Raw genomic sequence first — 16,253 nt, 5'->3', positions numbered from 1 at the left:
ACTCAGATCACTTTAATCTCCTTACCTTTCGTTAATCACAGAAGTAATCGAGTAAGTAATTACTGTGGCCAAAAGTTTTCCGTCTATCCCCGTCGCCTGTAAGACCCGGCCAATTATTTCCCCTCCAATAATTAAAGGACACGACCAACATAAATCTTCCCTTTTAAGCACTTTGAAGGAGAATTCCTGGTGAATACTGTATATCCATTATTTCTGGAGATACCTTAACATAAGGGAGGTAAGGGGAGTGTGGTAGAGTTGGCAAGAAGTGACTGCAAAGTGAAGGTGTCAAAACCGGAACAGGGCCAACCAAGTTTTCAACCACTTCAGTGTCAGTAAATAAATAAAAAAATAAATAAATAAATAGGTACCTTTTCCCGTCCGCGAGAATAAAAACATCGACTTGACACATCGGGAAGCCCTACGCAAGTCATAGCGACATTACGTCGGCGTTCATAAATCTCAAACGATTCTAAATAAATGTCGAATTCGTTAGTGTTAGTCCTAAGCGGATTAAGTGACGAAGATACGTAATGCCTTTATCCTCCTACGAAAACAATGGGACTGACAAAGATAGCAACCTCCCCTGAAAGTGCCATGGACTAGCCTCGTCATAAACTGCCGACGGGACCCGCTTATAGACTTTTATTTCTCGCGTGCAACGGGGATTTTTAATCAAAACAAAATTGAATGGAATTTTTCTAACCTAATCCTGGAATAACGTTCCCCCCCCCCTTTTTTTTTTTTTTTTTTCTTTTTTTAACCCCCCTTAGGGAAGGAATTTTTTTTTTTTTGAAAAGCGGAAACACAGTGCAATTTTACTCGAACGGAGAAATTTAACTTAGTAATATTTCCACGAAAATTTCAATGAGTATTAACTTTGTTATGTAGAAGCTTTTTTTTTGAAATATTCAGAAAAAAATTCTTTTTTAAGAAGAATAAAATTGTAGAATTAATCTTTTTTCTTGTCTGTTCAAATTTTTTTCGAACTTTCATAAAAAAGTTTGGAACTCGGAAATTTGGAGAAGTTTATATTCATATTTATTCTATAAATATAAATATGAACTTTTCCATTTTATATATTCTATTTAATATTTATATTCATTGCATCTACTTTTATGTGTTGATGCAGCAATTCTGCTTGTCGCAGATAAAATGTAAATAAGTTTTGATTTTTTTTTTGAAAAAATATTATTCCAAAGTATCAAAATCCACATTTTTGGGAACTTCTAGATTTTTTCTTTTAACTTCTAGATTCGGATAAAAATGCACAAATTTTTGCACGTTGTGTGAATGGTCGTTCATCGTAATTCTGACGGTCCGACTGTACTGCTTTGACCCGCATTTATTCCTGCAAAAACGGCACCGCTACCGCAGATGCACGGAGGCGTCGCGGCCGCTCGATATTAAACATCCGGTTTTGATTCTAGCTGACCTTGTACTCGGACGTTCTGGAAACTTTCCAACGTGAATTCGCCCAAGGATAAGTTGTTACCCTGTATCAGAATGAAAGAAACAGAAAATGGTTGAGAGGACGTTTGCGAAAATTTTTAAACTCCTCACTTTTTGCTACCATTTACATATCAATAGGAAATGTTTTCTGTTTGTAAAAATGCACCACGATACACGAAATCATACGGTAGGTTCGTGGCAGGATCCAAATGATGAAGCGGAAAGAAGACGACGACCGCGAATTTGACTATGGGAAATCTAGGGAAATTTGTAAGTTGTAATCATTTTGAATGACGTCATTGAACACAAATAGTTTTGTAATGAGCATAGCTCCTATCTTAGAATAAAATGAGTGATAAAGTGGTAAAGTGAAATTTGATTATTATCGAAACTTTCACTTACGAAAAATTCCAGACTTTTCTGGATCTGTCGGAGCTTAAACTTGAATGACATCGAATTTGCACTGTAAAATTAAATATTGAAAGGAGAAGGAGAATTTCCTCCGCGTGGATTAATTTCTCATTTCCGAAAAATTGGAAAACTAGCTAATTTCAGAGAAGAAAGCCTTTACATACAGAAATACTTGAATAAAAAGTTAATTTGTATTCTCGTCGAGCTCTGGAGGTGCTTCGGGAAAGAAACGTTTCCTCAAGGGTTATTCTCTGGTCGAATTTTTGAGAATGGAACTAACTGCTTTTGCAATGAAAGCGGAGTCCACGAGTTGTCCGACGAAGAGTGAGGATCCTTGTTGGAGGGAGGTGTTCAGCTAACTGCTGCTGCTGCTGCTCACTTCTACGACGAGCATGAGGTGGTGGTGAGTGGTGGGAGGAGCTGAGTGGTGGAGCTTGACGCTTGGCCGAGCTGTGCTTGATTGTCGCCTGACCACCTGGCGCTGTTTGTTTAATGACTCGGAAAACTACCGGATGAAAAAACGATATTTTGCAACGATGGCTATTTTCAATTGAATGTCAAAATATCCCCCCTACATTTAACATTGGAAAGGAGCCAAATAAGCTCCGTTTAAAATGTTTTCGGCCTGAAAATCAAGGCGACCAGCTGATGAAAATGACTTCAAACTGATTTAAACACATTTCAGGGGCTCATAAAAAAATGTGAATGTTGTGCACATATGGCTAAATGTTTTTGTTTTGTGGATGTGGAAAAATTCGAAGATAGCCTAAACAGTTGCAAAATGAGTGGATGCTGCAGACATGCAAGCTTTTTTCTCACAAATTTTTGCTTGAATTGAAAAATTCAGGAATAAAATGTCTTGGAGTTATACGATCTACTAAATAGGGAGGATATGAAATTTCAATTTATTTCACAATTAAAAAATGTGATATAAATTGAAATTTCATTTTAAAAAATTGAAATTGGTTAAATTTAAATTCAGATCAATCTGTTTTGTTATCAATCTGTTAGAAATTTTGATCCCGTTAAATGCGGAAAAAGATAAAAATTCCCTTTGGATTGTATTCAATCACAATGTAAACTACCGTGACCACAAGAAAATACGAAGCTATGATCTATTAGGGAGGTGCGAAAAAAACTGCCGATGGGTATCAGCTCTCATTTATCAGAAATCAGCAATGCTAACGTCATTATTTTTTAAATGTTTTGTTCGTATATTTGTTTTCTATTTAATTTGCCATTTGAATTTTTTGGTTGTTGTTTATTTTCTTTAAAAATGCTTAAATTTTTTTATTTAGATCATGGTCGAACAAAAATTTGTGCTAGGAGCAGCTACACTGCACTTTAACTTCGAAATTGGAGAGTCCGCTGTCGAATCGCATCGTTCTCTCTGTGCTGGTTTCGGAGTTTTTCTGTCTCAGGCAGTGTCAAACATGGTTTCAACGATTCCGAGAGGGAGACGACACTTTGGAGGATTACGAGTACGCCCAGCGCCCCCGAGCAGCCAGAAATCGAAGGACGGAGCCAAGCTGAGGTACGTTGTTCAGGCCGATCCATGCCAATCTTCCAATCTTTTCGAGATTTTGCGAAAATATTCCATTGTGTTTCATGTCACCATCGAACGCCATCTTCTACTGGATATTACGCTGTTGGACATGACTTCGGTGAAACTTGCATAAAGATGTTGTTAAAGATGTTAAGAGTTGAAGTTTTGTTAAAGATGCTAAGATGTTGCGAAAATCACATAGCAGAATTCGAAAATCGCAGAATCGAAGAATTTGGATGGGAGGTGCTGCCCCACCTGCCATATTCTCCTGATATTGCCCAAGTGATTATCACCTACTTCACTCGTTGCGGCACTTTCTGAAGAAGCAGGTTAGAAATGATGTGAAGGAGAAGCAGTTCAGGTCCGTGACCGGGTGCTCAACTATTTTGCGTCTCAGTAATCCCAGTTATTCGAAGATGGCATTCGATATCTTCACGTTCGATGGAGAAAAGTCATCGATGCTTGTGGTGAACATTTCGATGAATAAGGATTTCTCAGGGAGGGTGTAGCGCAGCGGTTAGAGGTTCCGTTTCGTAAACGATCGATTGGAGGTTCGAGTCAGCCCTAGCGCTCACCAAGCCTTCCATCCCTCCGGAGTTGATAAATTGGTATCAGACGTATCTGGAAGGATAAAAACACTGATTTGACCCGTCGGCTTGCCCACGCAAGTTGTTGTAGAGGCCGGTTACACGTTCGTGAACCTCAAACGATTCTGAATTGAAGTGAACGTGGGGGCGCATCCCAAGCGGACTGATCAACGCCAGAAACTTTAACATAATGTTCAAGATTTCTCGCTTTGATTTTATGTCTTTTCTTTGAATTTACCGTCAAATCGGCAGTTTCTTCTGGACCACTCTAATATTTTCTCGACTCCATGAGGAAAATTTCCAATAGATCTCAGAAAAGCTCCTGATAAGCATCGTGAAGATTTTTGCTGAATGGGCGGACAAAATAAGCGAAATCCAAAAAATATACACATATAACCGCACAACAAGCGAAACTCACGGGAATTTGGGAAGCACACATGAAGAATGCACCCATCATTACCGTTCCTACAGTAACTCGCCTCCACTATTGATTCATTTTCCATCAAATTAACCAGAAAACAACGAAATTTTAGCGGGACTTGGCGAGAAACACAGGCTAGGATTCTCTCCGCGGATCGAATGACATTTTGAAAACGCACGTTGGCGTTTACGCATCGGTCAAGCGAAAGCTACCGTCAGTTCAAGAAAACTATGCGAACTTTCCGTGGAATTTCATATATCTTTTCCCTTCATATTTCTAGGAAAAATTAAAAATTAAAAATCGAAAAAAACAAGAATTTGCATTACGGAAAGGACGTGTTCAACTGCCTTCTAACATGTTCAACCGCGGTCACGCGACGCATCCGCACGCAACGCAACGCCCCCGCTGTGCCGGACCCAGATTCTCCTACCTCTCCACACATTGAACACGTTTCACCTCGTCCGCACATGTAATAAGGGTCAGGATCATGGAAAAGTGTGGGTCCAACAACATAAAGGTAACAATCGCATTTCTCAGTGAAATTACAACCGCAATTTTGACAGGATACTGTAAGCCGTTGACCAATCACAACTGCGCATAGCGGTCAACTATTTATCTGTCAGAAAGGCATAGTATCGAACGGGTTCCCTGCAGAACAAGGAGATTTTTTTCATCCGGAAAAGAATAGGTAAACAAGAAAAAAATACACGCTATTGTATTCACGTGAAAGTCATGTGAAAGGCAAGCGTTGACAAATCACCTTAAAATTGCTCTATTTACCAGCTTTCAAGTTAAGCCGAGCGTTTTTAATGGAATTCTGGGCAACAAATATGAACAAAATCACCAAAAACATGAAAAAAATGACTAAAAATGAAAAAAGAAAGTGAAAGTAAAATATAGTGCGGGTCAATTTATAAACTAATTAGTTAAATTAATGTTCTTTTTTTACGCCTACAATACAATATTCTATGTCTTTTCATATTTTAGTCTAAAAAGAAATCTCCAAATTTCCAGCGATTTCCAGTCTGAAACCACATTTATAGCCCAATATGTATTTCTATGGAAAATTTCTTGTTGGTGGCCTTATGGGAACGAAAATGTGCGCTGGAAGACGGTAATACTTGGTTCAATATAAATCCAACATATGGTCCAATATAAGACCATCAACCAATGGATTTTTCTTTAATTTCAAAGCGTTAATGTGCCGTTCCTAATTTTTGTTTTAAACAGCAGAGATTTTGGAATATTTTTTCTAAGGATTGAAATAGCTGTTTGTATTGCGGTTTTTTTTTCCAGCGTCGCACAAGAAATAAAATACTAAACAATGACTACGTGCTAAGAAATAAAGTACTTCGAATGTAAGGATATCTCGCCTAATCCCATCCGTTCTAAGTTGTGTACATCGGGAAAAAAGGAGAAATTCCGGATTTTCTGTGCGGGAAAATCTCGCGCGCGGCAGACATTATGTACATCTAATCCCACAAAATATTGAATTATTTTAGTGAGAGGAACTCGTTGTGTTTTTCAGGCACTCAAATCGGAATTAACGGCGCGACTCGCTGCCATTTTGGTTGCAATAAGTTCGCTGAGAGGGTACCTCCAGGCAGGTTCAGTTGCTCGAAGTCAGGATTTTTGAAGTGGAGTGCGCTTCATCTGATGTGAGTTGCAACAACTTCAGATTCTACAACTGAAATCCAAGTTCTGATTTTTTTAATAAACAATACGTGATTACGTCAAAGAGTATTCAAGGATAAGAATAAAACGGCTGCTTTTTTTGCCGGAATATCTTTAAGTCTAATGGCTCGATTGTAAAAAGTGGATAAGGAGATAAATACCGCGTGATGGCACGATTTCCGAAGACGAGGGGGACTGAACGATTTTTCCGGATTATTTTAGAGAATCATGCGCAATTTCGGACGTGTCAGAGATCAAATGGTCGCGCGCGAAGGGCGAATATCCGTCAATATTTTCGGAGCAAAACCTCTCGAAATAATTCCGCATGCGTAACTAATTATTTCCGTCTGAAATGTTCCCCGTTTGAATTCGAATTTGACTCAATGGACTTAAAACAGATTTTGAAGGTAGAGATAAGATTAAAAGTACAAATTCATAGCGAGTAGATAGGGTTAAAAGTTCAGAATTCCGAAGAAAAGAAATGCGATAGTGATAAAAATCAACAAAAAAAAAAGTGACAGTGAAAAATAAACAAAAAAAAATGGGAGCAGTGACAAAAATACATGGGGAAATACTCATGTAAGAAAAGTTTGGCGTAAGCAGTTTTTCTCGTGGAAATTTCTCTCAGATTATTTTAAAGGATCAAAAATTGAAGTATTTATCTGTGGTTAACCTGGAACCAGGATAGAACCGGATCACGACCTACAAAAAACCCTATGATGCAAAAATAACATAGAGATACCCGGAGAAGGCTTCCTGCTAATGTATGCACCAGGCGTCGGACCCATTGTGTGTGACGAATCCTGCGCATAATTAACAGAATCCTCTAGAAAAACTTTCAACAAACAACTTTATGACCATTACCCATTATGACCAGAGTTATCTATTCCTCCTTTTCCAAAATCCATCGAAAAGAAAAATTATTGGACAAACCACACAGAGATGGCAATGAATCCACAAAGCATCGAAGTGAGGGTTTCATTAACATTTAGATTAGGACAACAAGACTAATTCTCAAAAAAATTTCTTCGGAAATCCAGAAATAGAAAACGGCGAAATCCATCTAACTATTCCAGTAATGCATCGACTATGAAAATTTCTCTTCGGTGTAAACTAAAAAAAAATAAAATGTTTAGAAAAATGTTCGGAAATGTACCCCTCTAGCTGTTGGTGTATTTATTTTTAAAGATAGATTAGAGAATTTTTTTGTTTTATATCAACGACGAGACACGAAGTTACTGCTTTCATCCGGATTTCTCCTGATCCTACACATTCTCTCTCCCTCTTTTTCCCTTTCTCTCCCTTCTCTTTCACTCTCTCTACTCATATAAAAGAATGTTTGTGTTTATTTATCTCTTAAACCTATAAAAGACTCATTTTCACTGTTTTATCGTTATTTCACTTAATTTTTCCATTTTTTCCCACCAATTTTCCAGTATGAGTACGTGGAGAACTCTAACGTTTTCTGTTTGAATATTCATTTTTAGAAAAAGTTTCGAAACATTGTGACGTGTTCTAAATCACACAAGGATTGAGGTTGGGTCTCAACGCGATTCCACACCTTAGAGATCAATCACAATTCCCGTGTGAATTCAAATTATTTCGAATAATGAACAATAAATCAATCGAAATACTGTTCTTCAACAATAAACATCAACAAAAAATTGGAAATCATAGGGATACGTGCCACCAACTGACTTAATGTGCTCCAACACTCATTTCTTGACCCAGTCGTAATTCAATACTTAATAAAGTGTTATAGCGTTCGATGGAGCGGAAATATTCCCCGGCCGACTCCAGAATTCAATCCGATGATGTTTTGTTTATAGGAATGCCAAAAATCTGGGCGTGTGGACAAGAATAGGGAATGAAACGATGTGAAAATTCCAAATAATAAATAATTCTGCCTAGGGGAAAAAAATTGCTAGCACTAATCAGACTAGGTGTATATTTACACACTGGCGGGTGGCCACGGCCAGTAACCAGAACGCTGGCGTCGCCGACGACGTTACGACGAAATGCCGTCGCGACCGATGGTCAGGGGGTTAAATAGTTGGTCGACGAGCGTCGATTTATTCGATTTCGAATGTTTTAGGTGATTGCCCGATGGTGGATCGGAACTCGGTTTAGTCTCATCTATTATATATTAGATTCGAACAATGTGGTCAAAACCATTTGATGTATTAGAAATTTCCTAAGCAACAGAAACCATTGCGATTATTTTGAGTGCAATTGCGACAATTACGCACCGCAATAGTATGCGAACAAATTGCCGAAAGGACGAAAAAAAAGGTTACTGTAGGGGGAGAACTCCGAACTTTTTCAATGATTCTATCCAAAAAAAATCTATATAGATGAAGCAAAAACACTTGAAAAAAATGCCATTGTTGACATTTTTTGCCTAGCTGCTGGACTAGAACAAGCAATATTTGATGATGATGATTCTTGGCCTTTTTGGTTCTGTTGAGGAACACGTATCCCCCATTGTTGGCAAATATCCCCCAATTCAGTCCGGATAGGTTGGAACCACCCAAGGAGTCCATTTTGCGTTTTGTTTTGTTCTTCGCTTTCTTTTTTTTTGCGATGTTCACTATAAAAATCTTCACAGGAAATCATTTCAGCAATGGAACAGCTCGAATTTGATGCTCCTAATGTTGTTCAACCGCGCGAATGGGACGCGCGCGCAGCGGAGGCGCGTGGATGCGTTGCGGTCGCGTGGTGGAACATTTTTGGGGTCGAGTATATGCTGTGATCACCTCGATCCTTGACTAGCAGCCACAGAAATCGTAAGAAAACTCCAAAAACACGAGGAATACCACGAAACGGTGGGGCTTTAACTGCAAAAAGAATTCGTTTGATGGCATTACCGTACACTTCGCGTTATAGCTGTCCAAAAAGAGGAACAATCAACGTCTACTGAATTCTTTCCCTTGTAGATCACACGGAAATCGATTGAAATTCAATATATTGACTAGGTAGGTCAGGCAGTTCCCGATCAGAATTTCTCCTCAAGATTTCTTTCATAATATCGATGCCAGAATTATTGGTTATTCACTGTGAATAATTGAAAAATACAATTATTCCTTCACATATCCAACTGCACATTAGAACAAGATACTACTACTGCTCGTTTCAGAAAAAAAAGTAACTTTAAAAAATTAAGAATAAAAGTTTCAATCACCACTTACTGGTAAGTGGAACCAAAGAGTGCTTTATCTGAAAAAATCTCCAATCACAATAGATTTTTTTTTTCGAAAAAAATCTAATTGGGATATATGGAATCGGTTGTTGTTCCCGAACTATTCCGTGTCCTTTAATGACGTCATCTATTTTGTCTCGTTCCATACATCAATTAGACTAGCGTAGTGGAATTACTACTAAACGTAATGAATATCACTCTCTCTCACACACACGGATACGGTTAGCGTAATTTTCCACGTATATGTGGATCAAAGTGACATTTTTAGTGGATCTGTCACGTCTCACGGAGCGAATGAAATTGGATGCGTTTCGCCGTTTCCTGATGGATAAAAGAAAACATAGTTGGAACCGTAGTGAACCGCTGCCTGTTGAACGGGGAACGGCGAATGGCGAAACTTTCAGGATAACTGCGCACCTCTTCACAACGCAACGCACGCAAATGACGTGTTCATAGTAAGCGTAGATGAATCGGGAATCGATGAAACGTGCTCGAGCATGTTTCATTTGTTTGGCTGTTATTGGAAAAAAAAAATTAAAATTAAAAATTTATCAAAATTTCATTGGAAAAAGTGAAGGAAAATCGCTGAAACACGAAGATGCAACCAAGCGAGAGATTTATTAAAGTGCAAGCGGATGAAAAGAATTATCCCCATGGGAAGAAAATTACTCCTGCAGTGCCCTTCAATTCAAATCCATGAGTTCATTTATCAGATGGAGAAATTGGAGAAGAAAACTCGTCCACTTGCAGACGAGACTGAAAGTAATGTGGCATTCAAACGAGCATCTATAACGCGTCTAGCTCCATTTCATCGTTCAAAAAACGATGAAAAGATTACTTTTGACGAAAATCTTAAAAAAAATTTTTTTTTGTTAAATTGAAGTCACCCGAAACATACATAATTGCGTAACACTCCTTCGAATTTAATTGGGGGTGGAAAATTTGAAAAAAAATAAACAATCTAACGACATGTTTATAAGCAAAAAAAAGTTTTTTTAAACGAGAAAGATGAAAAAATGCGGATTTTCTATTTAAAAAAAGGAAAAAGATTTTTAAAAAACGAGCCAAAAAACAGTGTTCAGCACAGAAAACAGAGCCAAAGAATTTCCGCCGTTTTTCTCAGAAACTCCGCAATAATAACATTTCCTTTGGCGCTACTAGCGATCAGATTCTATTGCCTTAGGGATCTGAGGTCGCAAAAACATATTTAAATCCTAAAAAAAAACATGGTTCTTATTCCAAAAGGCAAAGATTCAACCACGTCTTTGATCTTTTCTTCTAGACTTAACGGAGAAGTACATAACTGGGGTCCTGGATGGGAATCGAGGGCCGCTTGAGTCCTTCCGAATCATTGAAGGATAACTCTTTTGTTTCAACTTAAATTAACTTTCATTTTATCTTATTTTCAGGTAATTGGTGGTTTCCACAACACTTTGTTTTCAGTCAATTGTGATTTTTCGCATATTTTCCATATTATCTATTATTTTTCTATTTTTTAAATTATTTTCTATACTATATTTCATGCTATATCTTCATTTTATTACTATGTTAATTACTGTGTTAATGTAATGCTTACGCACAATGATTTAAAAGATTATAAGAACCCTAAAAAAATTGTCTCTAAAATTTGAAAAATACCGGATATGGAGAAATATTTCTCTTATGTCGATACAGATAAGATAATGACGAGTGGATCTTCCAAGTGGAATAGGCGTAATTTTTTTGGTGATCGAAAAAAAAAACCCCGCATGCAAAAAATTTCGTATTCAGTCGAGCTAACAGACCAATAGAAGAGCAAAGAGCAGCACTAATCAAATAGGAACGTGGAATTCATTGCAAGGATCCCATTATGACGGATACGTCAGCTTACGTGATGAAAAAATGACAATAGTGTGACAAGATGTGGTGTGGACATACGCATTTTTAAGAACAGAACTCTTCTGGATATCGATAGAGATACATTTTTCGTTTGCACAGCATTAACGCTTCCGCAACAGAATCACTGTGGGAATTTTCTGAAAAAGTAAGGGTATGCAGCGAAATTTATCGAATTAAAATCCCTCAAGGAAAAGGTAGGAGGAAGTTAACGATGCAGTAAGAAATTTTTCAAAGAAAAGATGGCGCCTCCCCGGGAATAATGTAGGGTTCCATGCTCAACAGTTTACGTTTTACGCCGAAAAAATTTTTTTTGGAAAGAATGGGAATGGAAAATGATACTAACCCCATAAAATATCATAAAATAAGACCCGCAAAGACTCTTTGTTTTTTTTTTTTTTGAAAGAAATCCAAATAGTTTTTTTCCTCATTTTTTTTTGCAAATCCCACAAAAGCAGCGGTTACCTAAAGAAATTTAAATTTTGATGCGTTATGGCAATAGCTAGGAATCTACCGCTGCTAAGAATTCTTTTTTTTTCATTTTTCTGAGCTCTAACGTAAAACTTACGCTTCAAATTCTTCGCATTTAGGATCTCGGGGAAAATCGGTGTAAAATTTGAAAAAAAAAACGCTGAAGCGCAGAAAATCTTCTCATGCATGTATCCGTAGCTAAACTAATTAACAAGACAACTAACCTAGGTTGCACAGTTAACAATACATTACTACCGTAATCATTCTGTACTTTTGAATATAAATAGGAAAATTTAAAGCTAGAATTATAGGCGTGGAGAACAGGATCCCCGGCAATCGATCGATATCTGTCCTAATCGGTAATGAACAGCTGATTATTCACAATTCACATCAGGTTTCAACATTAAACCAAGTTTTTTACTTTGAAAATTCTGAAAATTCACAGTAAAGAAAATTGTGAAGGTTAGTTCAGTTATTTAAGAATTATTTTTATCAAAAAAAAACAAAAAGAAAAAATTGATTCCCTGGACAGAATATATTTTTTCACAAATACCCTTACGGAGGTAGAAGAAAAAGAAAGGAAAAGAAAAAATAGCCGCCGAGATCAAGAGTTTTTATCCTCCCAGAAGATCGGTACAATTTACGACCCGGACGAAAGGCTGTTCCTAGGGGTTTCAAACCCTCTACCGTGCGGCTACAACGGACCTCTAACCGACTGGGCCATACCTGCCCCGATTGTAGGTTAGTCGACTGGTTTCCCAAATAAAAAAATCTAACGACCATCACCGAAAAAGGCTTCCTGATGAGTTGGAAGCGAAAAAGAGGAGAAATATGGCTATATCGTGGAACGAACAAAGTTAGCATTGTGGACGTTATTTTTCCAGCCACGCTCTAATTGATCCTTGTAAACACATGTGTTGTGTTAAAATTCTACTGCAGTAGAAAATATTTTAAAAAAACTGGAAGATTTTTATGGAGTTTCTTCTAAAGCACAGTCAGTACCTACAGTGCGTCGATTTCAACTATCCGGTTGCGGGCACAATTTGAAGGCAGCTGGACCCCTACCTTAAGGCAAAGAGCAGAAATAGATAGGGGGAAATTAACAAAATTTTGAAAAAAAAAGAAAAAAACAACTTCATCAGTAAAAGCGAATTGGATCTCATTTTCCCCCAGATTGCAACTTCACTCTATTTGGATAGAGAATTAAGTATGTATGACTCAGAGAATCTTTTTTTTTTGTCGTCAGTGTTGCTCTAAAGACAAAAAATACTAATAAAGGTTGCTAGAAAATGTCGTGAAGGTCTCTTTCATCATTTTGTTCTGGAATTTTCTTTTATTCAACCATCGCTATGAACCATTGGTAAGTAGACTAACTACACATTACCTTAGACCTATAGCTGTTTCATCTAAAACGTTCCGTTTGTCCGTACTGTATACCGAAAAGAAATACCTAAAAAATAAAAAAGGATAGAAGGATAAGTCACTGGCGGATCAATCCACTTGGGATGCGCCAACGCGCTTTACTGGAATTCGTAATCGTTGAGGTTTTTTGGAAAGCGTGTTGGCCTATACAATGACTTGCGGGGGCCAGCCGATGTTTCAAGTCAGTGCCTCTATCCTCCCAAACAAGTCTGGTACTAAACTCGGCCTACCTCGGAGACACGAAACGCTTGGTTTGCCCTACGGCGGCTTCGAACCATCGACCGTGTGGCTTCAGCGGACCTCAGCGAACCGACTGCGCCACACCCACCCTATACCAACCTGTCAGTTGATCTCACCCTCAAATAATTGAAAATTCCAAGTGTTTTCTACGGAAACTACAATCGCACACAGAATGCAGCGCGAAAGGGGAGCAAACGTGGAATCAGGCGCAAGAAAAATTGGCACGGCTGCCTTGTCAGCATTCAGCTCATCTCCAACTCTCCGAGCAGATAATCTAATGACAAGCTGTTAAGCTATCCAATCTGCCCCCAATCCTTATAAACATGAATGTAGAGATAAAGTGTAGAGAATAAGGGAAAAACCTCTTTTTTAAATCAAAAAAACTCTGTAGTGATTGTAAGTGATTTTAATGATTACTGACTGTCCTGATAAATTCCTGAGGGAAGGAAATCTATTCCAGAATTTTTGCCATTCCGATGAAAGACTCATCCCTATGATAGAAAAATTATCACTATCTGAAAAGAGTAAATAATAGTGAATATAAAAAATAATAAATAAATTAAACAAAATAAACAAAAATAATAAATATCATATACTTCGATTCTGCAAATTGAAAAAAAAAATTCTTCTTCATAGAGAAATTTTCTGAAATTGGTCGACAGATAGAACCTATGGACATGTAAACTCAGAGGCAGCAATTATTGTCACAAAATTCGAATTATGGAGGGAAAATTACGAGTTTACTTGTCCTTACGCAGTTATGTTATCTAGTGATACCTTAGCAATTGGAAAGAAAAAAAAACTGGAAAGAGAAGGAATGGCAGAACAAAAACTGATCGGCTTGGGCGAGAACTGGTCCCCACGAGATTACAGTCGTAATATGTACTTGCATCGAGCAAAGCAGTCCACAACATGTCCCATAAACGCAAAGATTTCTATCCAGATAACATTTTCTTAGTGGTTAAAAGTGATATTATTCGAACTTCGAAAACACCTATTCAATAAAGACTTCAAATCGGTTCCACTAAATTCACTCCAGGAAAAGTTTTGTGTGCGTACCGTATAGTTAATAGACGTAAATGCTTGACTATAGGCTCAACGCGTTTTCGCGGTGGTGAATGCTGTTGGCTCAATTGTTTGGCTTCTAAGCGCGTAGTGCGTTGATGAAAAGCAACTGGACGCCATTCATCCCGAAAATACCTCATGAAAAGCGTCCCGCCTTGTCGTTTATATTGCCGTTTCCGCCGAAATCGAGTGAAGAAGCGTCGAGGGTCGTCGTAAAGTTGCGGAGAATTTGTGTGGATGCACACATTTACGTCACGTTAGATTTTTGTTTTGTCGTGTACATGTACGACTTGAAATAAAAGTGAGGTAAGGCTCTTTGTTTGCTTGTCTTCATGGAACTTCGAGTGTTGTGGCGTATTCCGCTACTAGCCGAACAGTAAGCTCTGACAGTAAGTTACAGTTACAAGCAACACCATATCGCAGTACAGTAGAGACGAATAAAGTGCGGATCACAAGTATTTTCTTTCAATTTGAACATTTCTTAAAATTCCTCAGGTTTTTCCCCTTTTTTCTTTTAAACCTAAAGCAAATAGTTTTTCATAGGGTCAAAACATTTCAATGCATGAGGAGGCTTGCAGCACTTCGGATGGGTAGTTAGACGAAAGGTCATCGCTTAAAACAGCTCAGGATTCGCGCAGTCTTTGATATCCGGAGACAGTAGGTAGTTCTTGCTGGCCTGTTAACCTCGCTAACGTTCGCAACCCATGACTGTACGATTTATCCAAGTATAAACTGGATTTGTTTACGCCAAGTGCTTCGGCTGTCATCATTTTCCCTCAATAACCGACTTGTTTGTACTCACTTGTACTTGTACTGTTTGTACTTATAATTAATAAAATGTATTGACAATATATTTGTGGGTACAGAGACAGGGTCAGAAAGTGCAGAAAAATTTTAGTCTTGCGAGAATCGTTCCCGATCTCTTGCTCTTCAGCCACATAGAAATTTATTCCTTATACTTTTCTTAACCTTCGCCTTTTTTTGTTTGAAATTGAACAAGGAAAAGCTCTCATCAGTCCTTACAGCATAATCATAGATGGAAAAGATGTTCAGAAAACTTTTTATAAGAATTCTTCATGTGCATTTCACGAGTTTTCCTAAATCCCTGATTTCTCGGGAATACGAGAAATCAAGGATTTTCTTGCATATTTCATTTTTATTTTATTATTATTTTTCTTACCTATTTCGATTTCTTACTGTACTTAAATGCTACCATAACTCTATCTTGACCTCACTATTGGAAAGACTTTACAAATCTATTAAGTAGAAATTTCTTTTTGAAAAAGATTTTCTTATTACAGCGTGATAGACAAATAGATGGGGGCGGATAAGGTTGTGAGATCGTCTCTCAAACCGTGAACGATTGCTTATTGAACAAAAAACGAGAAAAGAACATATCGCGATGTAAATTGAAGCAATATTGGAATCTCTTTCTTTTTCACATTTCATGCTTTTACAACAAGATTGATGCAAAATTTATGCAAAAATAAAATTCAAAAGAAAAAAACAAAATTGCTTGGCATTAATCAGTCTTTTCTTGATGCACCAAGCCGCTCTATTTTAGTTTCAAACTGCAGAGGTTAACGAAGAAGCATACGACGTACTCCAGGAGGGATCAGACTATTCGTTCTCGTTTTAGGTCAGTGTTCCTCAGAGGATGAAAACCTTCGTTAGCCTATGGTGGTGCACCGTCGACGGTGGGGCGCGCTGATAATCTCTTATCGTGGCCCAAACCCTCCATATGTCCATGCCATAAAGCGTGAAAATATTTCAGGATAACTGAATTTTTAAGATGATTGAAGCAGGAAACATACGTATAACTACGAAACGAAAACATACTAAGCAGTACTCTAAAGGTAAGTGAACATACAAAAGTATTTCTTTTTTTTA

The 16,253-nt window shown here is 37.7% G+C and overlaps 1 protein-coding gene across 1 annotated transcript; it reads left to right on the top strand.

Moving 5' to 3' along the window:
* Positions 1-3,164: 3,164 nt before the first annotated feature.
* RB195_011698 (uncharacterized protein) lies at positions 3,165-3,542 on the top strand (the record flags this gene model as incomplete). Its single annotated transcript, XM_013438998.2, has 1 exon — positions 3,165-3,542. One exon carries the CDS (start codon positions 3,165-3,167, stop codon positions 3,540-3,542), a length of 378 nt encoding a protein of 125 aa, XP_013294452.2.
* Positions 3,543-16,253: the final 12,711 nt, after the last annotated feature.

The sequence above is a fragment of the Necator americanus genome, chromosome III (assembly GCF_031761385.1).
Source record: "Necator americanus strain Aroian chromosome III, whole genome shotgun sequence".
Taxonomy (NCBI): Eukaryota; Metazoa; Nematoda; class Chromadorea; order Rhabditida; family Ancylostomatidae; genus Necator; species Necator americanus.
This window is presented reverse-complemented; position numbering and strand designations above follow the sequence as displayed.